Genomic DNA, 25,225 nt, shown 5'->3' with positions numbered 1-25,225 from the left:
ATCGATATATCGATAGTCCCGGTTATATCGATACTATTTCTATGCACGCACGGAGAAAATTACATGCAAACAGGGTTGGATATATCGATAGTCCCGGTTATATCGATATTTTTTCGGACTCCCTTGAATATCGATATAACGAGACTTTACTGTATATCCCTATATCGTGCCTTGCTGAAGAATCAAAACAATGGCTTCAGATTCAGAAAATATGCTTTCTTGTTACTCATCCAGTTATGAATATGATTCAAATAGTATATAATAGCCCTATATATATCCCTATATAGAACCCTATATATTGGGATATATATATAGGGCCTAAAGTACAGATGACGGCTGAAGAAACCTTTTCATCGATGGACCACTCCTGTACGACTCAGAGCTTACACAGACGAATCGCTTCAAGCGTTTCTCGACTTTTGCTTGATTCAATCTATCGGACGGTTATTCGGATAATTCGTTTTTTGGTAAGTGCATACCTGTCAACCGGCCGTATTTTGTACGATTTTTGCACATTTTTAGATCTGTGCGGCTGATGGAGAATAAGAAGTTATCACATTTAAAAGTTTTACGCTGTTATATGCTTAGTCAACATGTGTGACTCAAATACACAATTGAAGCACAGACAACCTGGGGTCAATCTGAGGTCAACAGACACAGTTTGTTAAACTGTTATCTTTATCTAGGAGATCTGGCATTGGACAGAATTTAGGACTTGGGAAACTCCTTTATCACAGGAGGAATTTACGACTTGAAACTCCTTCACAGGAAGAGCTCATTAGCCAGGTTACAAATTTATCAGTTCAGTTTGCTGTGGAAAACAAAAAAATAATTTGAACGTGTGTTCTTACGATGAATAATGTTTATAAAAAAATATGAATGATATTACGAGACAAAAAAAACACGGTGAAATGTTTCATTGAACTGATTTCATAATAAAATTCCACTTGACCGGAACTTGTCTTCTCGAAAATTCGGTTTCTTCGAGACTTTTCGCACGGACTTTTAGCCAGAGCTATCAGCGCAAATTTTGTTAGCTGACGAAGCTTTTCGGATGAGAAACGTCCGACACCTTCAAAGAAGTACAGATGACGGCTGAAGAAACATTTTCATCTACAAATGATATTGAACAATTTTTGCGTTTCCCGTACAAACCTTCTCGTATGCCGTACACAGTGATTCAAACACGGCCATGGATTTGATGCGCTCAAAAAGGACCTAAGATGATATAACTATGCTATAAAAATACTATCTATCTAGCTGGCTATCTATTTGCAATCCATTTGCTATCTATTTACTATCTAGCTACCTACCTAGCTGGCTATCCAATTGCTAACTATTTGCCATCTAGCTATCTATCTATTTGCTATTCATTTGCTATCTATTTGCTATCTATTATCGAGCTACCTACCTGGCTATCTATTTGCTAACCATTTGCTATCTATTTGCTATCTAGCTACCTACCTAGCTGGCTATCCAATTGCTAACTATTTGCCATCTAGCTATCTATCTATTTGCTATTCATTTGCTATCTATTTGCTATCTATTATCGAGCTACCTACCTGGCTATCTATTTGCTATCCATTTGCTATCTATTTGCTATCTAGCTACCTACCTAGCTGGCTATCCAATTGCTAACTATTTTCCATCTAGCTATCTATCTATTTGCTATTCATTTGCTATCTATTTGCTATCTATTATCGAGCTACCTACCTGGCTATCTATTTGCTATCCATTTGCTATCTATTTGCTATCTAGCTACCTACCTAGCTGGCTATCCAATTGCTAACTATTTGCCATCTAGCTATCTATCTATTTGCTATTCATTTGCTATCTATTTGCTATCTATTATCTAGCTACCTACCTGGCTATCTATTTGCTATCCATTTGCTATCTATTTGCTATCTGGCTAGATGGCTATGTAGATAGCTATTTATTCGCTATATGGCTATCTAGCTACTTAGCTAACTGTCTAGCTGGCTATATATTAGCTATCTGTTAGCTAGCTAGCTAGCTAGCTTTCTATCTATTCGAGTTACTTATGGGTTGAGTGAACGTTGGGCCGGATGTGGCTGCTGCTGCTCAACCGCAGAAAAACTGATCCTGTGACTGTAAAGTGATCTTGAGAGTTTTTAAAGGCGCTTATGAATGAAATATTATATATAATAATATAATAATAATAATAATATATACATTATTATAAAAAAAAAAAAAAAATCAGACAGAATACGGCCCGTTGACAGGTATGCGCCCAGAGTGATGGTCTCGGTTCACTTGACCACCGACAACCATTAAATAAAAAGATGAGAAAGAAAACAGTTGCATCACAAAAATTGATGTGTGTCACCTGAACTATATTGTGCTTAAAGGGGAAGTCAAGCCCCAGATTTAGTTCTGGTTCACCTTTTAAAACCAGTCAGTGGCAGACGTGAGGCACAGATGTAGTTGTCAGGGAGGTGGAGGTGGTGGGGGAGGGGGTGGGGGTGCACCCAAGAACATGGAGGAAGGGGTGATCGTGGTGCAAAAAAAGGGTTTCGGTCGGAAAGCACAAAGACAGCATTGATTCCGCCCTAGCTGACCTGATCTTACGATAAATTAAAAATCAAAATAAAAAAGCCCAGGAGGGAGTTGGAGATGAAAATGACGCTACCATAAAGCACTCAGCTCATGCTGCGTTCATGTTGCTAATGACGGCATGGGATGGCGAGGGACTTTTGTTCGGTGGAGGGGGGGGGGGGGGGGGTGAAATGCTAACACTGGTCATGCAAGTGATGTCACAAAAACGTCAGAAGTGCTCAAAATGGCATAACCCCAACAAACAGAACAACCACCCCATTTCCCACACCACCCAAGGGGCCCACATGGGAGAACTTACCATTAATGGGCACTTTTTAGATAGCAGATAAATAACAGGTGACGGATGGGGGGAGGGGGGGGGGCGTTACAGAGAGAGTAAGAGAGAAAGAAAGAAAGAAAGAAAGAAAGAAAGAAAGAAAGAGGGCATAAGCAACAATCCAGCATGAGAACCTGTTACAGTTTTTTTGAGTGCTACGCTACGCTATACACGGACCAGATTTGGCCCAGTCAGGGTGGGAGGAGTTTGGGGGCTGATTGATGGATGGTGGGGCAAGACCAAAATGACAAAAGTAATAAACAAAAAAAAAACATAAATAATAAAATGAAGGAATGGAAAATTTAAAGGGGCAGAGGGATGAATCAAACGAGGATATCGTAAATTGACCGTATTTTCCGGAATATAAGGCGCACCTTCAATGAATGACAGATTTTAAAACATTTTCCATACATAAGGTGCACCGCATTATAAGGGGCACCTTCAAATTAACGACATATTTTTAAAAAAATTCCATACATAAGGTGCACCGCATTATGAGGGGCACCTTCAAATTAATGACATATTTTAAAATGTTTTCCATACACAAGGTGCACCGCATTATAAGGGGCACCTTCAATGAATGACATTTAAAAAAAAAAATCCATACATAAGGTGCACCGCATTATAAGGGGCACCTTCAAATTAACAACATATTTTAAAATTTTTTCCATACACAAGGTGAACCGCATTATAAGGGGCACCTTCAATGAATGACATTTAAAAAAAAATTCCATACATAAGGTGCACCACATTATAAGGAGCACCTTCAAATTAATGACATATTTTAAAATGTTTTCCATTCATAAGGTGCACCGCATTATGAGGGGCACCTTCAATGAATGACATTTTTTAAAAAATTCCATACATAAGGTGCACCGCATTATAAGGAGCACCTTCAAATTAATGACATATTTTAAAATGTTTTCCATTCATAAGGTGCACCGCATTATGAGGGGCACCTTCAATGAATGACATTTTTTAAAAAAATTCCATACATAAGGTGCACCGCATTATAAGGAGCACCTTCAAATTAATGACATATTTTAAAACATTTTCCATACATAAGGTGCACCGCATTATAAGGGGCACCTTCAATGAATGACATTTTAAAAAAAAAATCCATACATAAGGTGCACCGCATTATAAGGGGCACCTTCAAATTAACGACATATTTTAAAATGTTTTCCATACACAAGGTGCACCGCATTATAAGGGGCACCTTCAAATTAACGACATTTTTTAAAAAATTCCATACATAAGGTGCACCGCATTATGAGGGGCACCTTCAAATTAATGACATATTTTAAAATGTTTTCCATACACAAGGTGAACCGCATTATAAGGGGCACCTTCAATGAATGACATATTTTAAAATGTTTTCCATTCATAAGGTGCACCGGATTATGAGGCGCATGAAAAATAACGTTTCTTTTAGGTGTGCATTATAGTGCAGGAAATACGGTAGTTATAATGAAAAAATGAGCAATTTTTTTCAACTATAATATATGAATAGCTAAAAGTTTTCCAAATATAAGGCGCACCACATTATAAAGCACTACAGGAGATAATAATAATAATAATACAGTAAAGTCTCGTTATATCGATATATATAGTAATACGATACTATTTCTATAATACATAATAATATCGATAATCGATATTTTTTCGGACTCCTTGAATAATAATAACTTTATAATAATAATAATACATTTCATTTATAAGCGCCTTTCAAAACTCTCAAGGTCACTTTACAGTCACAGGATAAGTTTTCTGTGGGTGAGCGTACAATAGCTATCTGGCTGACTGGCTAGCTATCTAGCTGGCTAGCTATTAGCTATCTTTCTATCTGTTTGTTTTACTATTCTATTTGTGTTACTTCCGGGTTACCCACTAGTTCTCCTACAGGTGGGGAGGCAGCTCTTGCATTTTGATTTTCTACTTCTTCTTTTCCTTTGTTCTTCCTATCATCACTTTGCTGCTGTGAAAGGTAAATTTCTGCACTGCGAGACTAATAAAGGCTAATCCAATCCAATCTATATATTTTTTTTACTTTAGCATATCCGCTACACCATTTTTTTCCCCAAAATTCTTGATACCATTAATTATCTTTATTTATTTTGACAACGGTCGGCGCCAATCGTCCCCGTCCCGCTTCATTAAAAACTTAACGGCGGCATATGGCGGCGATGATGAAAGACGCCCCTTTAAGTGACGCGCACAGTTAAACTCTTTCTTCTGGAGAACTCAAAGCACGGCGCGACGCCCCCAATTTGTCGCCCGTGTGATGCGATACGAGGGGGGGGGGGGGGGTGGCGCCTGTTTTTTTTTTTTTTTTTTTTTTTTTTTATCATTCCATTTCATCGGGAAGCGAGAAGCAAAACACAAACAAGTAGGCCGCCGACGGCGCGGGGATAATGACATTAAAAAGAATAATAGAATAGTTGTGTCGCAGGGTGCGATTTGGAGGAGGGGGGTTGACGAAGGGGGACGGGGGGTCTAAATGAAGAAGAAGGAGGGGAAGACATGAATGTTTTGGTTGAAAGGGAAGGTGAGAAGACTTGTTTCCGCCTCACAAGCTGCATTTGTTTGTGTATTCCCCCCCAAAAAAAATACTAAAATGTCGACTTCGCCCAACCCCGCCTCACACACACGTCTGTTCATGCACATGACAGGTCAAACACACATGTGACATCACACGCCGATGGGATGTAGCATAGCCACCACCCCCGAAGAACCTGCTTTGAATGGGAAGATGGCGGATGACAATGAGGACGGGCGAGCAAGTAGCGATGATGAAAAGGGGGGAAGATCTTTGGAAGAAAAAAAAAAAATAGGAAAAAAGGCTAAACGAATATGAAACGATGGATGGGAGGGAGGTGGGGCAAAGGGGCGAAGGGGGAGAGGAGAATCTGTGCTTTACAGTCCTCAAACGTATCAATGAGTCATTGACGAGACTCAGTTCCAATGGGCTAACTGTTCATGTCCAGGTGTTGCGCAACATCTCGCCCTTATTCTGTTAGCGTATTGATCACTTCTGCCCAATGATCATCACAAACGTAAATAAAACGCTTTTATTACACAGCACAGTTTAGTTATTTAATGACAATACAATAGCATATTTATTATACATAAAATAAGGTATTTTTGTGTAGTTTTAAAGCATATTCAGTAGAAAATTATGTTTTATGGGAATCTGGGAATGGATTATTCTCATTTTGAATGGTTTCTTATGGGAAATAAATGTTTGGACGATGAACTTTTCGCCTTACACACACTTTCTGGGAACCAATTAAATTCGGAAGTTGAGGTATCACGGTATTGCGGCGGGGTGGATCCGGCGTTAGTGAGACAAAGTTACAAACGTACTCTAAAAAAATGAATCGAAAACAAGCTGAATTGCGAAAATAAAAGTCTAAAGCGAATATGAACTAGCAGTCACAAAAATACTCAACTATTACAACCCGAAACTCAAAGTCGACGAACGACTAATCAACTTGTTTTGAGAATCTCGTTATCAGCCAATTGAAAGGGGACTTAAAACTAGCGCCTATGCTGTAAGGGCTATCTTAGGGGCTAGCGTAGGGGCTAGCATAGCGATTATCTTAGAATCAGAAAACCTTGATTCGTTCCACAATGGGGAAATTTGCAAAAAAAAACTAGCATCGGGGCTAGCGTAGTGGCTATCGTAGCGGCTAGCATAGGGGTTAGCTTAGGGGCTAGCGTAGCAGCTAGCATACCAGCTACTATAACATGAAATGTCCAGCCAAACAGACAACCGTTTTTATTTGTCTGCATTTGGCCGTAAATACAAAAATGGCGGATGAGGATAGCGGTTAGCCGCTAATATATTAGGCTAGGATAATACACCATTAAATCATGAGTTTCCATTTCGAGGTCTTGCTATTTCCGTGATTATTTTGATCCACAATTAACTCCATTTTGTTCTTTCTTTTGGGGTATAATTCCCGTTTTAGGCGCCTTGGTCTACATTTTATAGAAGATGAGAAGACCGTCGATGAATACTCTTCATTCTTTCTTTTAAAGTCAACGCAGCAAAATAGTTTCTTTATCTTTTGCAGTTTTTGGGGAGCCAGAAGGAAGCTTGAGAGAAGCGAACGATTTTCTTAAAGAACAAAAGCGAGATGTTGTCTGGCGTCTCGGTTGTAACATCTAACACAGTACATCAAACAGAAGTCATCTAAGTAGCATGACAGAAAGAAAATTCTCACCTAAAATGGCGGTCGGCACAAAGGGGTCTGAAGAGCACGGAAACAAATTATTGCAGTCAAGATCAAGCCAGAAAGGAATAGAGCTAGTTTAGCGTAGCATCTCGAGCCACAAAGTGTGTGAAGGTTACCCGGGTAGAAGGCGCTGGTCGGGATGGACGAGCTCAGCGTGTTGGCTTTGGGCAGCGTGAAAGAGGAAGGCGAGGATCCCGCTGCAACAATAACAAAAAAGAAAAAGTAATAAAAATAATAATAAAAAAAATAATAATAAAAAAAATTATTATTATTATTATTATTAATAATAATAATAATAATAATAATAATAATACATTTACTGTCTAAGCACCTTTCAAAACTCTCAAGGACACTTTACAGTCACGGGATAAGTACTTTTTTTGTGTGGGTGAGCAGCGGCAGCCATTCGCGCTAGCGTTTACTCTACCCGGACGTAACACAGCAGCAAATTTATGAAAGGAAGAGGACAGGAAAGAAATATGTAGAAAAAGCTACTAAAAAGGCAGCCACTCTCGCGGCGCCATCTTGAAGTCACAAAAACAAACAAAAAAATGAAATAACAAATATTTATGACAACACAAAAACACAGAGTCATTTATTCTTCAGAACTTTTTGTCTTGGAAGTTGAGCGGAGAAGTCTTATGTAGTCCATTTTATTGTCCAGCGAGCGTACGTTAGCTAGCGTGATGGTAGGAATGGGCGGCCGGTGGGGGCTAGCCGCGAGCCTAGTGCGGGTATCTCCACGCTTCCCCCTCTTCTGTTTCCTCATACAGCGCTTTTGGTGCCTCCGCTCTGGGTTGGGTGCAGGAGTGGGGGTCGGTGGACGAGTGGGGGTCGGTGGTCCCCCATTTTCCTCTTCCTTTCTTCTTGCTTTTATAATTTTGGTGCTGTGTTACTTCCGAGTACAGTGAATATTGTGAGTTTATTATGTTTGTTAAAGTCATTATAAGTGCCTTGCATGCTGGGTCCGAGAGGACAGTAATTTCATATGTGCTGTATGTCATACATATTAGCATATTTCACAATATGATGATGATGCAAATGGCTGCCGCTGCTCACCCACACACACACACACACAAAAAAAGTGTCCTTGAGAGTTTTGAAAGGCGCTTCGAAATTAAATACAGTAAAGTCTCGTTATATCGATATTCAAGGGAGTCCGAAAAAATATCGATATAACCGGGACTATCGATATATCCGACCCTGTTTGCATGTAATTTTCTCTGTGCGTGCATAGAAATAGTATCGTAATAAGCGGGACTATCGATATAACCGATATCGATATAACGAGACTTTACTGTATTAGTCTTATTATTCAAAATATTATTTTTTTTATGTGAACATGCTCACATTAACTTTTATTCGGAAATGTTTGACTTTTCCATTTTTTTAAAGGATTTCAAACTGCACACGTTTTCAAAGTAGCACGTGATTATCTCATTTGGTATAACTCTTGCATCTTTTTCGGGATTTTCATGAACGCGACACTGCTGTAAATTGTCCATTCACTCTCATGTTGCGCTTGTGATTTAGGCCGGGGACATTATTTGAAAACATCCTGGAAGCTTGTTAGCCTCCGCCGTCAAGGTTGATTTGCTCATTTGAAGATGTCAGCTAAGTGGCCAAGTCACCACCAAGTGAACATGTGGATTTAAAACAAAAAAAAGAGGCCAATATGGTTGAGATTAAGAACCAAAAATAAAGTGGATGGCAGCCTCAAACTCAATTCCAGAGTCAATATGCTCAACGTTGTGATTACAACTCATGTCTAATCCGCGGCGTGTCTTAATCCCCAAACAGGACTGTCACTTAAGGTCGCCGCCAGCGACCACGATCAGAAATCAGACGTTTGAACCTGAAAAGCGAGCAGACGACAGATCTGCGCTGCGCAACCACAGACAGTTAATCAAGGTCAGAGCATCACTGCCGGCTCCTGCCCGGCAGGCGGTGCGTGAGTGTGTGTATGTTTATGTGTCTGTCTGTTTATGTGTGTGTGTATGCCTGTTTGTGAGTGTGTATGTGTGTCTGTTTTTGTGTGTTTTTCTGTTTATGTGCGTGTGTGTCTTTTGTGTATCTTTGTGTGTGTGTGTGTGTGTGTGTGTGTGTGTGTGTGTGTGTGTCTGTTTGTCTGTCTGTCTGTCTGTTCGTGTGTCTGTTTTTGTGTGTTTTTCTGTTTATGTGCGTGTGTGTCTTTTGTGTATCTCTTATGGTCTGTATCTTTTGTGTATCTTTGTGTGTGTGTGTCTGTCTGTTCGTGTGTCTGTTTTTGCGTGTTTTTATGTGCGTGTGTGTCTTTTGTGTATCTCTTATGGTCTGTATCTTTTGTGTATCTTTGTGTGTGTGTGTGTGTGTGCGTGCGTGTGTGTGTGTGTGTTTGTCTGTCTGTGTGTCTGTTTTTGTGTGTTTTTCTGTTTGTGTCTATGTCTTTTATGTATGTTTCGGTGTGTATATTTGTGGGTCTGTTTGTGTGTGTGTCTGTTTGTCTGTGTGTGCTTCTGTTTGTGTGTGTGTGTTTGTGTGTTCATGTGTCTGTTTTTGTGTGTATTTCTCTTTCTGTGTGTCTCTCTTTTGTGTATCTGTTTGGGTGTGTGTCTTTTGTGTATTTGTTTCTGTGTTTATATGTGTGGGTCTGTTTGTGTGTCTGTATCTGTTTGTGTTCTGTGTGTGTGTCTGTTTGTGTGTGTGTGTGTGCATTTTTCTGTGTGTATGTGTGTTGTGTGTCTGTTTGTTGATCTGCGTGTGTGTGTGTGTGTGTGTGTATCTGTTTGTGTTTCTGTGTGTGTGTGTGTATCTGTCTGTGTGTATGTGTGTCTGTTTGTTGTCTGTTTGTTGTGTGTGTGTGTGTGTGTGTGTGCGTGCGTGCGTGTGTTTGTCTGTTTGTGTTTGTGTGTGTGTGTGTGTGTGTGTGTGTGTACATGTGTCCGTGTGTGTGTGTGTGTGTGTGTGTGCTCGAGGAAAGCTATTCCGTATGCTTAATCTGTCGCTCAGGAGGCGGGATTATACCCCCCTCCCCCAACACCCTCCCCTGGCGCAGCTTTAACCCAGCTGCCAATCAACGAAGGATTAAACGGACCCTTGCGAGAACCCGAAATGAAGAGGTCACCCACCGCATTGTGTTCTACATTGTGTTGTCGCTGTTCAAGGTATCAAAGGCCCCAAAAAATGTTGGTGTTCAAAATATGGAACCCGGCTGAAAAGGGGCGAATCATTCGCCGCTCTCGAGAAAAAAAAGTTACAAACAAAAATATATACAGTGAGACCTCAACTTACAAACATCTCAATTTACAAACTTTTTGTCTTACAAACGTCAAATGTATGAAAATTAAACCTTATAATAAGCACTATTTTCATAATACACACCCACCACGGCTGGCGGAGTGATCTTCGGCAGAAGCCTCTCTTTCCAAACAGCAATTCCCTTTGACCTTCGACCTCCAACGCCATTCCATCAAGCCATAAATGACCATCACAAATGTAAATAAAGTGACTTTATGATACAATGCAGTGTATTTTTTCATTATAATACAATAACACATTTATTATACATAGAATAAGGTATGATGTGTGTAGTTTTAAGGCTTATTTAGTTGAAAAGTATATTTTATGGAAACCCGGGAACGGATTATTCCCATTTTAATGGTTTCCTATGGGAATTTTTTTTTTGAGATACACACTTTTGGCCTTACACACTCTGTCTGGGAACCAATTAAGTTCGTAAGTTGAGGTCTCACTGTATAACAAAATCTATAAATATGTATATATATATATATATATATATATATATATATATATATATATATATATATATATATATATATATATATATATATATATATATATATAATAAAATGTATAAATAACGATAATATAAAAAAAGAAGGACAATGTGGTATTCTTGCGGTCGTACCTCGGCCGTTGAGTGGTAGCGCGCATTCGCTGCGCGCGTTGAGGGTGAGCGCGCATTCGCTACGCGCGTTGACGGCGGTGAGGGCGCATTCGCTGCGCGTGTTGAGCGTCTGGCTGTGCGTGTCCATGAAGGAAAGAGTTTCGTCGCAGTTGGTCCCCTGCTCCGTGTAACTTTTGTCCATGGAGTTCACCATCACCGTCATCTCTTGGCGGGTGCTGTTTAGCGTCTCTTTGCGCTTTTTGGCGAGTTTCCTTGAAAAGATAATACAATAAAAAATCCAAATAAAGAACTGCTCTAATCGACCTGGAAGTCATTTCATCTTTTTAGATCAACAAGAATACTCAAGATGTGAAAAGGGGGTTGGACTTCCTGACCCAAATCCATCTGAGGTCATCATGATTGAAAGTGTTTGCCATCTTGGACATTATCGTGGGAACATTATATAGTGACCCACTTTTATCCTTTTTTTTCCACTCACTCCCCCAAAATGACCACATGAATTTGTGAAAAAGTAAACAAACATATAAATGAAAACTAATAAAAATATGACTGAAAGCTGGCCAACCAAACAATAGGCCCGCAGTCAAAGCGCAGATGGCCACAGTCAATCTGAGTGAAACAGACACAGTTTGTTAAACTGTCATCTTCATCTCGGACACAGGTGTCAAAGTCAAGGCCCGCGGGCCAAATCCGGCCCGCCACATCATTTTTTTCGGCCCGCGAAAGCAAATCAAACTTGTTAAATTCCATGATGATGGCTAAAATCTGAGCCAAAATTTCATATTTTTGGATGTCAACCACAATAAAAGTCATTATTCTTGACTTCAGATTTGAAAACGAGTTATTCATTAATTTGCTGTGTGCTCTATATGTAATATTTGAAGGGATTTAAACATTCTAATGGGTTCCCCAAATTCATAACGGCCCTCGAGAAGAAACCATAACTACAATGTGGCCCGCGGCAAAAAAATGACTTTGACACCCCTGATCTAGGAGATCTGGCCTTGGACAGAATTTAGGATTTGGGAAACTCCTTCGTCACAGGAGGACTTGAAACTCCCTCACAGGAAGAGCTCATTAGCCAAGTTACAAATGTATCAGTTCATGGAAAAGACAACCAATTAAAATATCTATGTTTTAGTGCTAACAGCTGCTGGTGCTCAGAACGTCCAGGGGTGTGGTATGCTAATCGAGAATACTATGTTTTACTAATGTATCACTTTAATTTGCATATACCTTCAATAAATAGCTTGGCAGAAGGCTGCAGAATTCAGGCGTCTGTCATGAATGGCTACATCTCCTGCCGGCAGTAAAAGACAATCTTTCTGTGTTCGAGCCTTGGTCCACAGTGTCCGATTGAACATCACTGACAGTTTCTTACGCTGAATTGGACGTTTATATCATCCTAAAACTCAATATTCTATTACTCCAATTATTCGTACAATTGGAGTAAAAAATGACAAATACTCTGGCAATAACAATCACAATAATCACAATATTCATAATAATAATAATGATAATAATAACACTAATAAAAAAAATAAATAAATAAAACTTACTAATAATTTTTTTTGCACATTGCCTGGCAGTGAATGAGTTAAAAAAAGTAATTTAAATAACCCACAGAGAGCGAATAGAGTAGAGGATTTCCTTCCTTAATCAAAATGTCATTTCTTTTGTTGTATTTCTTCTTTTTAATTACAAATGCTGATTGTTTCCCTCCCCCCTTTGATTTCAAGGCCTCAGCTCCACTTTCTGAATATTTAAATGTGATTTTTCTTTCTTAACTCTTACCATTCAAACCTTAAAAACGGAAAAGTCATTCCAACTTCAAAAAGTGGAATTTTTTTTAACCCCCCCCCCCCCCCCCGACCCCCCGCTTTCCATTTTTGGACAGAATAAAAGAGATTTCCCACAGGAGCGTCTCTCTGAAATGTAGCCTGACCTCAACGACGATGGAAGAAGAGAATAGAAGAGCGTCCCCGCGGTGATTAATAAAAGATGGAGTCAACGCTCGCTTATTTCACAAAACGGAGCCGCGATGCCGTCTGGAGTGATGGCATCGCCTTGATGACCCCTCCGCTGTGACCTCCCGCTGCTTTTGTTGTCGCAAATCTCTTCTGTTTGTTCAATTTCCTGGCATATGGCGCCGTATGGGGAGCCCCCCCCCCCCTCCTCCGCAGGCTTCGAGAGGCCTCGACATGACGCTAATGGCGCGAGCCGTTTGCCTCGGCGAGCGAAAAAATTGACAAAGATGTGACATTTTGACGCCGTCGGATACGCTCACTCTTTTTAATCTCCAATTAAGAGAAATCCGCCACCCCTCTAACCGCCATTAAAAAAAGAGGTTGTGAGTAAGTGCGCTGCAGGAGGAGAAAGCGGAGGAGCGTTTAGGAAAAAAAAAAAAAAAAAAAAAAAAAAAAGATATACACGATCGGGTTTTTGGACCATTACAGCGATTTAAAGGACAACCGACGCCTCCGGACAAGTTGCGTCCATAATTTGTAAAATCACTTCAAATGACTTCTACTGAGCGTATTTTACAAAGATAGACCGCATATAGCTATACTTTACATTATAAGACTCGCGCTGAATTATCAATAAGTCTTGTTTTTGAGTTGGTGACGAGTCCGTACGTGACGTCACTGAAGGAACGCCCCTGACCGAGAATGCGACACACAATGCATTTTGGGTACTTTGTTTGATCTGTAAACTTTGTGTTGATTTGTTTTGATTGAGAAATTAGAAGGAAAACACATAAATAATGCGATGGTTAATCGTTGTGTGTTGCACCAAAACTACTATTTGATACTAGTTGACACAAATTCCCAGCAGACAAATCAGTTCATTTCCAACGGAGCTTGGGCGCCATCTTGTGCATTTTCTGGGACGCTACATTGGAATCCTGACGTCTCGAATTGATCCGGAAGGAATTCTTTAATCGATTGCAAACATTGATGCTTTCCTCTTCAGAACTATTTGAATCATATTCATAACTGGATGAGTAACAAGAAAGCATCTTCTCCGAATCTGAAGCCATTGTTTTGATTCTAGAGCAAGGCAAGACGTCCTGGTGTGATGTCACGCACAAGGGGGCGGGACCTTCTTAAACTCGCCATTTCCAAGGTCATTTTGAAGTAGTTTTGGGACACTTTTATTCATTTTTATTGGTGTTTTGCATTTGAATAAAAATATCATACTGCGTGTTTTGGGTATTTTAGATGCTATAAAACGTTTTTCTGATGTCAGTTAGGAAACAAAAAAATGGTGTCCTTTAAAGGACAACCGACGCAACCGGACAAGTTGTATCCATAATTTGTAAAATCACTTGAAATGACTTCTACTGAGCGTATTTTACAAAGATTCCACGGCATATATGTAGCTATGTTTTACGTTTAAGACTCGCGCTGAATATTCAGGAAGTCTTGTTTTCGAGTTGATGACGATGCCTGACGTGACGTCACTGAAGGAACGCCCCCGAACGAGAAAGCGCAGGGTCTTCTTAAAAAAAAAGGCCTTATACACTGTAAAATACGGTATTTTACGAAACTCAGTGGACGACGTGGTTGTTTTGTTGTTAAACTCAGTCGATTTATGTCACTGTTCATATTCTAAAACCTAAACACGATTTCTAATGAGAACGGAATGCGTTCTTGACGCGCCTGCTCCTAAAACCAAAACGTCACATGACCCCACCGAGTGACATCCTGGTTTGATTTCGGCATCTGCTACCGTAGAGGCGCAAGGGGGGCGACGCGGCGCAGATGCAGGGAAGCTGCTTGCACGGCAGCGCGGTTGATGAAGATGAACGACGGTGCTAATGCTGCGCTAATTTATATGAGGGGGGGGTTTAATGATGGATGACTGGATTAACGACTTTAATGTGCCACCCGAGATAAGTTGGAGAAAAAGCGTGCCGTCAAATGTTTTGCCCCACTTGATAAATGGGGACCATTCGTCACGTCGTGATAGCAACAACAAGAGCACTCAGATGAGCGCCAATCTCCGTCGGGGATTGCGAAATGCACGTGGGTGAACGGCAACGGTCTGCGCGGAACGTCGGATCATTTTTCATGCTGCTCATGCTAGCAAAACGCTAGCAAAATGAAGCTAATCAAGACAAAGTTTACTTTGCCGAGGTGAAAGAGAGTATATAGATAGAGTTCCTGTACGTACTTTATCTCTCATAGTGAGTACAGTAAAGTCTCGTTATATCGATATCGGATATATCGATAGTCCCGGTTATATCGATACTATTTCTATGCACGCACGGAGAAAATTACATGCAAACAGGGTCGGATATATCGATAGTCCCGGTTATATCGATATTTTTTCGGACGCCCTTGAATATCGATATAACGAGACTTTACTGTATTTGGACAACAGTAGACAAGAGCGAGAGTGCACGGAGGTGTTTGCGGAGGCAAAACAAAAAAAAATAACAAAGAAAAAAACCCCGCCACGGGCGATGACATCAGTCGCGCCTCATTAGCGCTAACGTCTGCGGCTCGGAGCTGCAGGAGTTCAGCCCACAATTGAACGGGGAAACGGCGACTGCAGGAAATGACGCTTTCAAGGCGGAGCTTCAAAACCCCGCGACTCAGCATGGATTTTCGCATTCTTTTTTTTACATTCTGCCCGTTGTTCTTAACTTATTTGCTGCCAGACGATGGAACACGGGAGTCCATGCCAGTGCCAGGGTTTTTGTCATTGTCACTCGAATTCCAGCAGCCACACAACATTGAGTTTTAGGTCTACATAAACATTCAATGTAGCGTAAGAAACCTTAGACTCTCTTCTTTCAACAGAAAAACAGTTAATTCCTAAATTATATGAGTCTGGAGTTATCTGAGCTTGAAATGGGGACGGCTCTACAAAATACAGTAAATATTGATTTATATCGTGCTTTAAAACAGCAGAAGCTGGAACAAAGCGCGAACATGGACAAAAGACAAATGCTGCCCCCTTGTGGAAGGAAAAAACATTGCCAGAGGTCTGATAATCGCTTTATCGACACCCCCGCATGAAAGACAAAAACCCGAATAAATTCGAGAATGGCAGTGAATAAGGCTGCGGACGCTTCAAATAGAAAAGGTGTTATCTTAATTTGATGTTTAGTTTTACAGCTCAACAAAGCGCTAACATGGAAAAAAAGGGAAATGATGCCCTCTTGTGGAAAGGAAAAAAATTGCCAGAGGCCATGGCTATCGCTTTATCGGCACCCAAGCATGAAAAAAAAAACAAAACCGGAGCAAATTCAGGAATGTCGCTCTTCGTCATATTTTAAATTCCTGAATAAATCCATGAATGGCAGTGAATGAGTTAATTTATTGTGCACTCTATATGTAATATGAAATGAAATATTGTCATGGCTTCCCTAAATTGATAACGGCCCTTGAGAGAAAACCATAACTACAATGTGGCCTGCAAAAAAAAAATCTGTTTGCCACCCCCCACACTTGAATAAATGTCTCTCCGCCACTGTGTCGCAAACTCGGGTCTTTTCCTCCCACTTCCTCGCTCATCATCATGCAACGCCGCTACACCGCTAAATCTACCAGGCTGCTTGTACCAATTAGCGCCAGTCTTACTGCACGTTCGTCGCACGCTCGCTTTAATGAAGGCGTTTGCTCACCCGCCTGCAGCGTGGTTGGGTTTCACGCACGCAGCGTTTAGCGCACCTCCCGTCTCCCGACGCTGTACAGCCGGTTGTTTATGACATGGTTATATACCAGCGGCAGAAAAAACAAAGTCAGGGCATACGAATTTGAACTTGCCGATTGTGTTGGTGTCTTTGGTAGTCAGCTACTCTAAATTAAAGGACAACCGACGTCACTTTTTTGTTTTTTTAACTGACACCAGAAAAACGTTTTATAGCATCTAAAATACCAAAAACACGCAGTATGATATTTTTAGTCAAATGCAAAACACCAATAAAAATGACTTAAAGTGTCCAAAATCTACCAAAAAATTGAGCTGTGAATTGGGCATTTTCAGAAAGTCCCGCCCCCAGTTCGTGACATCACGCCAAGACGTCTTGCATTGCTTGTGAATCAAAACAATGGCTTCAGATTCGGAGAATATGCATTCTTGTTACACATCCAGTTATGAATACGATTCAAATAGTTCTGAAGAGGAAAGCATACATGTTTGCAATCGATTAAATAATTTATTTGTGCCATTTTGAGGCAACATTGGGGGAAAATCTCTCACTCAAAAAAAAGAGGCACAAAATGGCGACCTCCTGTGGCCACCTCCGTTTCCACAGGCGGATAAATTCCTTATATGGAGCTTGGACGCCCTCTTCTTTCAGCTTTTGGGTGCAACACGAGGTCCCCAGACCCAACAAGTCCAGCAAAATACATTGAAGTGATGGAAGGACTGCTACAATGCGTCTTTTTTACGGTTAAGGGTGGTCCTTTAGTGACGTCACGTACGGACTCGTCACCAACTCAAAAACAAGAGTTCCTGACTATTCAGTAAAATATAGCTATATGCGGTGCAATCTTATTAAAATACGCTCAGTAGAAGTCATTTGAAGCCATTTTACAAATTATGGACACAACTTGTCCGGAGACGTCGGTTATTTTGTATGATGTTGTGGATTTCTCAAAACAGATGGCGGACTGCGAACGGCCGCCGGGGCCTCAGTTTGGTCATTCCTGATCTAAAAGAATCCATACATTCGGATAAGCTTGAGGATCATGTTGGGAAACAGTTAGCTTAGTGACTGTTTGCTCACGGGACATCGGCAGCCATTGAACACCTGACTGCCACGCCACCGTGCCAATAACCTGCGCCGAGGGGCACGGTTTTGACGGCACATGTGAACGAATATGCCGAGCGACTTCAGTAGGTTTGCCACGTTTGGCGGGAGTGGGTGAAAGCGCATATTTTGGTAGCGCTCCTTTGATGTGTGCGTCAAAAAATTCACGGGATTCATCAATCATACAGATGACTGCTTGCATGTAGGAAAGAAAGAGGCTCCACAGGAGCCCCTATAAGCTACTTTTTATTAATTAGCCATTCAAAGATTGATAAGAACAGCTGCCATAAGGCGAAAAGTTTGCATCTAATACATTTGTAGCGCGCTTGCTAGCATCTAGCTCGAAGGCGCCCAGACTCGAGAGCATCTTAGTTGAGGTTATTATTTTATTGATCTATTCATCTATCTATTTATGTATGGATTTATTTAGTTTAATTAAGAACAAAGAATGAACAGAACAGCTGTCACAAGGCAAAATGTTCGCGCTTGCTAGCATCTAGCTAAGAGGCTCCAGACTAGGGAGCGTTTTAGCTAGTTGAGGCTCTTATTTAATCTGCCTGTCTGTCCCTTTGTCTGTCTATCAATCTATATATCTGTCTATCAATGTACGTATTTATTTTTTTGTTTATTTATTTTAATTAAGAGTAAAAAATGACTAAGAACTAGCTAGCTATTAGCTATATAGCGATATGTCTAGCAAACTAGTTATTAGATATCTGTTGGCAGGCTAGCTGGCTTTCTATCTACTTGAGTTACTTCCGGGTTGAGTGAACACTGGCCCGTGTGGCTGCCGCTGCTCACCTACAGAAAAAAACTTATCCTGCGACTATAAAGTGACCTTGAGAGTTTTGAAAGGCGCTTCTAAATGAAATGATTATTATTATATTATGTAACTGTTATCATGCACTGAATCAACTTCCAAGAGGGCATGTAGCATTTTTTTTCAGCAACATTCTAAAACAATACATTTGCAAGGAGTCAAATGACCTTAATAAATAAAAATGGGTCTTATGATGGATTTCTATCATTATTGCAAGTATCAAACACGAGGCCTGAGGGCCAAATCTGGCCCCATACGTCATTTTATTCGGCCCGCGAGAGCAAATCAAACTTGTGAAATTATATGATGCTTGCTAAAGTCCGAACCAAAATTTCAAATTGTCGTATGTAAACCACAATAACAGTTATTATTTTTGAATTCAAACTTGAAAACTATTTTTCATTAATTTGTTGTGCGCTTTAAAGGACAACTGACACCATTTTTTGTTACCTAACTGACATCAAAACGTATTATAGCATCTAAAATACCCAAAAGACGCAGGCTGATATTTTTAGTCGAATGCAAAACTGAGTTCAAGTGTCCCAAGACTACTTCAAAATGACCTCGGAGATGCTGAGTTTCAGAAGGTCCCGCCCCCTTGTTCATGACATCACACCAGGACGTCTTGCCTTGCTCTAGAATCAAAACAATGGTTTCAGATTCGGAGAAGATGCTTTCTTGTTACTCATCCAGTTTTGAATATGAATCAAATAGTTCTGAAGAGGAAAGCATAAATGTTTGCAATCGCGAACAACACATCACTCAGTGAGGCAGCTCCGTGTACGAAAAAAGTTCATATGCCAAGGTAAAGTTCGTATGCCAAGGTAAAATTTTCATAAATTTAACGTCCGTAAGCCGAAAAGTTCGGAAGCCAAGGGGTTCGTAAACCGAGGCATCACTGTACATGTGCAGTTAAGTCGAAAGCATGCCGGAGTGTGAAAAAAGAAAATCAGGTAAGCAAAAAATAAATATAATAAAGCATGAAATGGGACATGTGGGGGTGGTGGTGGGGGGTGGAAAAACAACTGCATGCTAAGTATGCAGGAAGCGCAAAAAGCAGCTAATCCTGAAAAGAAGCGTGGCATGTCCAAGAACGGGAATTAAGGAGGGTTGTGATGCCACTGGCATGCGTATGCGCACTTAGGAGAAAAAAAGCATGGCGACGAACATGGACGCCGACTTTGGTTACTTACAGGTAGTAAGTGTAGGAGTGATAGGTTCTTCTGCCGAGTGGGGGTGGTGGTGGTGGTGGAGGTGGAGGTGGTGGAGGTGACGGTAGGTTTTAAGCAGTAGAGAAAAGGGGGAGAGGACGGGGGGGATGGAATGGAAAGAAAAAGTAAAAATAGATTAATGTTTTTGGAAAAGAAAGAAAAAAAAAGAACAAAATTAAGCATGGTGGCAACATAAGGATGCTCGGCTTTGTGAGGTGTGCGCGATGACCGCCGCGCTAAAGTTCACAGTCGTAACTCCATTACACTTTAAAGGACAACCGACACCTCCGGACAAGTTGTGTCCATAATTTGTAAAATGACTTCAAATTACTTCTACTGAGCACATTTGACAAAGATTCCACGGCATATAGCTATATTTTATCTTTTAAGATTCGCGTTGAATATTCAGGAAGTCTTGTTTTTGAGTTGCTGACGATTCCTGACGTGATGTCACTGAAGGAACGCCCCTGACCGAGAAAGCGACACCCAATGCATTTTGGGTACTTTGTTTGGTCTGAAAACTTCGTGTTGATGGCGAAATTAGAAGGAAAACGACATAAATAACGCAATGGTGAATTGTTGTGTGTTGCACCAAGACTACTATTTGATACTAGTTGACACAAATTCCCAGCAGACAAATCAGCCCATTTCCAACGGAGCTTGGGCGCCATCTTGTGCATTTTCTGAGACGCTACATTGGAGTCCTGACGGCTCGAATTGATCGGGAAGGACTTCTTTAATCGATTGCAAACATTTATGCTTTCCTCTTCAGAACTATTTGAATCATATTCATAACTGGATGACTAACAAGGAAGCATCTTCTCCGAATCTGAACTCTCTGAAGCCATTGTTTTGATTCTGGAGCAAGGTAGTGTGTGACCAATAGTGATGTCACTAACAAGGGGGCGGGACTTTTTGAATCTGAATTGACCAAAAAAAATCACGCCCGAAACGATAGTTTGGTCATCAGGCAGCCATTTTAGGTTCATTTATGTTATTAATAATAATAATAATAATTACAAAATGTCATGACCAAAAAAATCATGCCCGAAACGATAATTTGGTCATCAGGTGGCCATTTTAGGTCCATTTATGTTATTGATAATAATAATTACAAAATGTCTTGGAAAAAAAAAAATCACGCCCGAGATGATACTTTGGTCATCAGGCAGCCATTTTAGGTTCATTTGTGTTAATAATAATAATAATAATAATAATAATAATGATAATAATCTTTACACGACACCACAAACTAAAAAAAAAAAGATTCCACGTATAGTTTTTCCTGCTTTCATTTACGGCTCATTAGTGTTGAATTTTGTTGTGGTAAAGCATGCATTATGAAATGCACAAAATGGCTGCTTGAAAACAAAATGGCTGACATTCTGTTAACTTTGACACCTGTGCAATCACAGCATAAATCCATCACATGACACGGTTTTATCTATTAAGATCATTTGACTCCTTGCTAACCTAAATGTATTGTTTTTAGCGTGTTGCTGGAGAGTCAAAATAAAAGTTTATAATAATGCTGAGCTTTTAACATGTCACTTTTTGGGGCTCGCCAGAATCATCCGTCAAAACTTGCCATTACTTTTCTCACATACTTTTTTTCTTTCTTTCCATGCAAACTGTCGGACGAAAATGTGATATAAACATTATTCACGCTAATCAAAAAAAAAAAAAAAAGGTCCCCATCTAACCTCCCAGGTCGGAGCTTAACGAGACACGAGCATGTCACCTCACGCAACATGGATCGGCCTCCCACGACACCCTGGATGGTACGAGTTATTTGCGGCAAATTCTCCTGCCTTGGCTTCGATTGAGCCTAAGTGAAAACAATTACCGCTTGGATTGAAACCCGCACGAAAAAAACAAAAAAAAACCTCTTCATTTACGGCCGATAAAACACAAATCAATGAACGGCTTATTTTGCTATGTTTCAAATCCGTTAGCTAAAAAGGAATAAAGCAAAAGTGTCAAATTCATTTTTTTTTGCCGTATGCCATATTGTAGTTATGGTTTCCTCTCGGGGGCTGTTATGAATTTGGAGAAGCCATTAGAATGTTTCATCTCCTCCACATCTTACATACAGAGCGCACAACAAATTCATGAATAACTAGTTTTCCCATTTAAAATAAAAAATAATAACTGTTATTGTGGTTTACAAAAGATAATATGAAATTTTGTTTCGGACTTTAGCAAAAATCATGAAATTTAACAAGTTTGATATGCTTTTGTGGGCCGAATATAATGATGTGACGGGCCAGGTTTGGCCCACGGGCCTTGACTTTGCCACCTGTCCACTCCACGTATATAATAATCATAATAATAACAACAACTGGCTGACATTTTGTTAAAGGACAACCGACACCACCGGACAAGTTGTGTCCATAATTTGTAAAATCACTTTAAATGACTTCTACTGAGCGTATTTTACAAAGATTCCACCGCGTATAGCTATATTTTATGTTTTAAGACTCGCGCTGAATATTCAGGAAGTCTTTTGAAGTGATTTTACAAATTATGGACACAACTTGTCCGGATGTGTCGGTTGTCCTTTAACTGTGGCTTTTTTTTTCCCCCGCGTCTGCTGTTATGATAAACATGTCCAACCACTTTTTGCTCTATTTTCCACAGAGATAAAAATTTCACACTTTTAAAGGTCCCCCTTACCTCTTTTTCAATGTATTTTACCGCATTTATGTCACCGATATCATCAGAATGATAAAACACTGACAAATCTTCTGCCTCCCCCCCCCAACCCCTCTTTGCGCGTACGACGTGACGGCACACACGGTAGCAGGATGGGAATAAAAAGAAGTATCAACAATCACCATAGAGGGAAAAGCCGCTTGATATTTGCAGAGCTTTGCGTCTTATTATCGCAGCCATATGAGCAAGGGGCCTTATGTAAACGTAGCCTTTAGCTACGCATCCATACACTTTCGGAATTCTTATATATATATATATATATATATATATATATATATATATATATATATATATATATATATATATATATATATATATATATATATTTGTTTTTAACGGCTTATCTCCCTAGCAAAGATTCACAAGCTCCCCGCCGACGGCATTTGTTGGCGGCTACGGCGTAAAGCGATGAATATTTTTCTCAATGGGGCGTGACGGCCTGATTGAATTTAATTATTCATGATACTAGAAATGACCGCTTACCTTTTTTTCATGAGGAGCACCACGCCGAGGAATATGATGACAAAGAGCAGGATGCCGGCGATGACACCGGCGATTTTCACCGTGTGGTCCGTCTGTTTTTCTGGCTCGACGGCGTCGGGTTTGCGGGTGGCGGAGCCTATACAAAAAAAAAAAAAAAACGTTTTTTAATTATCGATGTTGAAATTTTTGATGGCATGAAATATGATCACCATTCCGGCTCAAGGAAACTTTGGTTCGATGTTTAATGGCCACTCAATTGAAAGTTACATTTTGCCAACATACACATAATGAAATCCAAGATGGCGCCCAAGTAGGCAGCCATCAGGAAGTACTTTCACGAGCGTTGCTTTTTTTTTGTAATTTTTGCGTTTTTTTTGTGGGTGTTTTCTTTTGTCACTTTTTGTTGTTTTGAGTTGTGTGGGACAGATACAGATTGTTTTTAAACATTTTTGGCCACTGCGAGACTAAAAAAGGTGAATCCAATCCAATCCAATAGCTATCTATTAGCTATGTATTTGCTAGCTAACTTTCTATCTATTTGAGTTACTTCCAGGTTGAGTGAACGCTGTCGCGTGTGGCTGCCGCTGCTCACCTGCAGAAAAATCTTGTGACTGTAAAGTAACCTAAAGAGTTTGGAAATGCGCTTATAAATGTAATATAATAATAATATTAATAATAATACTAATACTACTACTAATACGACTACTACTAATAATAACAATTATTATTATTATATAAATATAAATGAACCTAAAATGGCCACCTGATGACCAAAGTACAGACATTTTGTAATTATTATTATTATTATTATTATTAATCACATAAATGAACCTAAAATGGCCGCCTGATGACCAAAGTATTGTTTCAGGCGTGATTTTTTTTCAAGAAATTTTGTAATAATAATAATAATAATATAAATAAATACTACTACTACTACTACTACTACTACTACTACTACTACTACTACTCAGATGCGAATAGATGGAGCCGATAACATACATAAGGTTTTTTTTTTTTATTATTATTATTATTATTATTATTATTATTAATCACATAAATGAACCTAAAATGGCCGCCTGATGACCAAAGTATTGTTTCAGGCGTGATTTTTTTTCAAGAAATTTTGTAATAATAATACTAATATAAATAAATACTACTACTACTACTACTACTACTACTACTACTACTACTCAGATGCGAATAGATGGAGCCGATAACATACATAAGGTTTTTTTTTTAATTATTATTATTATTATTATTATTATTATTATCAACATTAATGAACCTAAAATGGCCACCTGGTGACCAAAGCATCGTTTCAGGCGTGATTTTTGTCAAGACATTTTGTAATTATTATTATTATTATTATTAACATAAATGAACCTAAAATGGCCGCCTGATGATTCATTTCGGGTATGATTTTTTTCCAAGACGTTTTGTAGGTCTCCTCATGGTAGACATTAAAGCAACAAGAACAGACCCTTCCTTGGTGGATGTAATAAATAAAAAGCAGATCTTGTTAAAATTCCGCTGGCTTCCCACGAGCTGTGCGAGTCGCTCGGAGAATCTCAATCCCACAGGGGGTCGAGACGGGAATACAGACGAGCCTTTTCCACTTTCCTGACAAGCTCAAAGGGGGGATTTGTCACACATTTGCGGTGACGGAAAAAAAAAAAAGCCTGATGTATGTTATCGGCTCCATCTATTCGCATCTGATTGCTAAGATGTCGATTGCTAAGATGCGACTAATGGAATAAGAAAAAGAAGACAAATCCATTGATAGCGTCGCAACGAAGAGAGAACAATATGTCAGTGGGATGGATATGCATCTTTTGCCTTGAGAAGGTAGACTGCGCAGTGTCACAATGGACTGACGTGACAATTCATCATTCTAAATTTAGGAACACAGATGATACGGTGGAGGACAATTTGCGTCTTATCGCCTTAAAGGACAACCGACGTCTCCAGACAAGTTGTGTCCATAATTTGTAAAATGGCTTCAAATGACTTCTACTGAGCATATAGCTATAATTTACGTTTTAAGACTTGCGCTGAATATTCCGGAAGTCTTGTTTTTGAGTTGGTGACGAGTCCTCACCCTACGTCACTGAAGGAACGCCCCTGACCAAAAAAAGTACACGTTGTAGCAGTCCTTCCATCACGTCAATGCATTTTGCTGTACTTTTGTC

At 39.9% G+C, this 25,225-nt stretch overlaps 1 protein-coding gene across 9 annotated transcripts in view; it reads right to left on the bottom strand.

Annotated features, from left to right (window-relative positions):
• LOC148891161 (receptor-type tyrosine-protein phosphatase mu) overlaps positions 1 to 25,225 on the bottom strand; it is a 188,281-nt gene that overhangs the window by 40,258 nt on the left and 122,798 nt on the right. For 4 of the 9 annotated variants that reach the window (XR_016116511.1, XM_089008956.1, XM_089008958.1 and 1 more), the window contains exons 15-19: positions 23,037 to 23,172; positions 19,821 to 19,850; positions 11,042 to 11,292; positions 7,251 to 7,331; positions 7,123 to 7,149 (exon numbers count right to left, since the gene is read on the bottom strand). Coding sequence is in view for 8 of the 9 variants with exons in the window: in XM_089008956.1 (XP_088865082.1) it covers positions 7,123 to 7,149; positions 7,251 to 7,331; positions 11,042 to 11,292; positions 19,821 to 19,850; positions 23,037 to 23,172 (525 nt within the window). In the remaining variant the exon portion in view is untranslated. The remainder of the gene's footprint in view (positions 1 to 7,122; positions 7,150 to 7,250; positions 7,332 to 11,041; positions 11,293 to 19,820; positions 19,851 to 23,036; positions 23,173 to 25,225) is intronic. The other 5 variants (XM_089008959.1, XM_089008960.1, XM_089008961.1 and 2 more) reach the window with 3 other exon arrangements.

The sequence above is a fragment of the Hippocampus bargibanti genome, linkage group LG11, assembly GCF_051943395.1.
Source record: "Hippocampus bargibanti isolate YZ-2025 linkage group LG11, ASM5194339v1, whole genome shotgun sequence".
Classification (NCBI taxonomy): Eukaryota; Metazoa; Chordata; class Actinopteri; order Syngnathiformes; family Syngnathidae; genus Hippocampus; species Hippocampus bargibanti.
The sequence above is the reverse complement of the archived record's forward strand: the minus strand, read 5'-3'. Positions and strand labels throughout refer to the sequence as shown.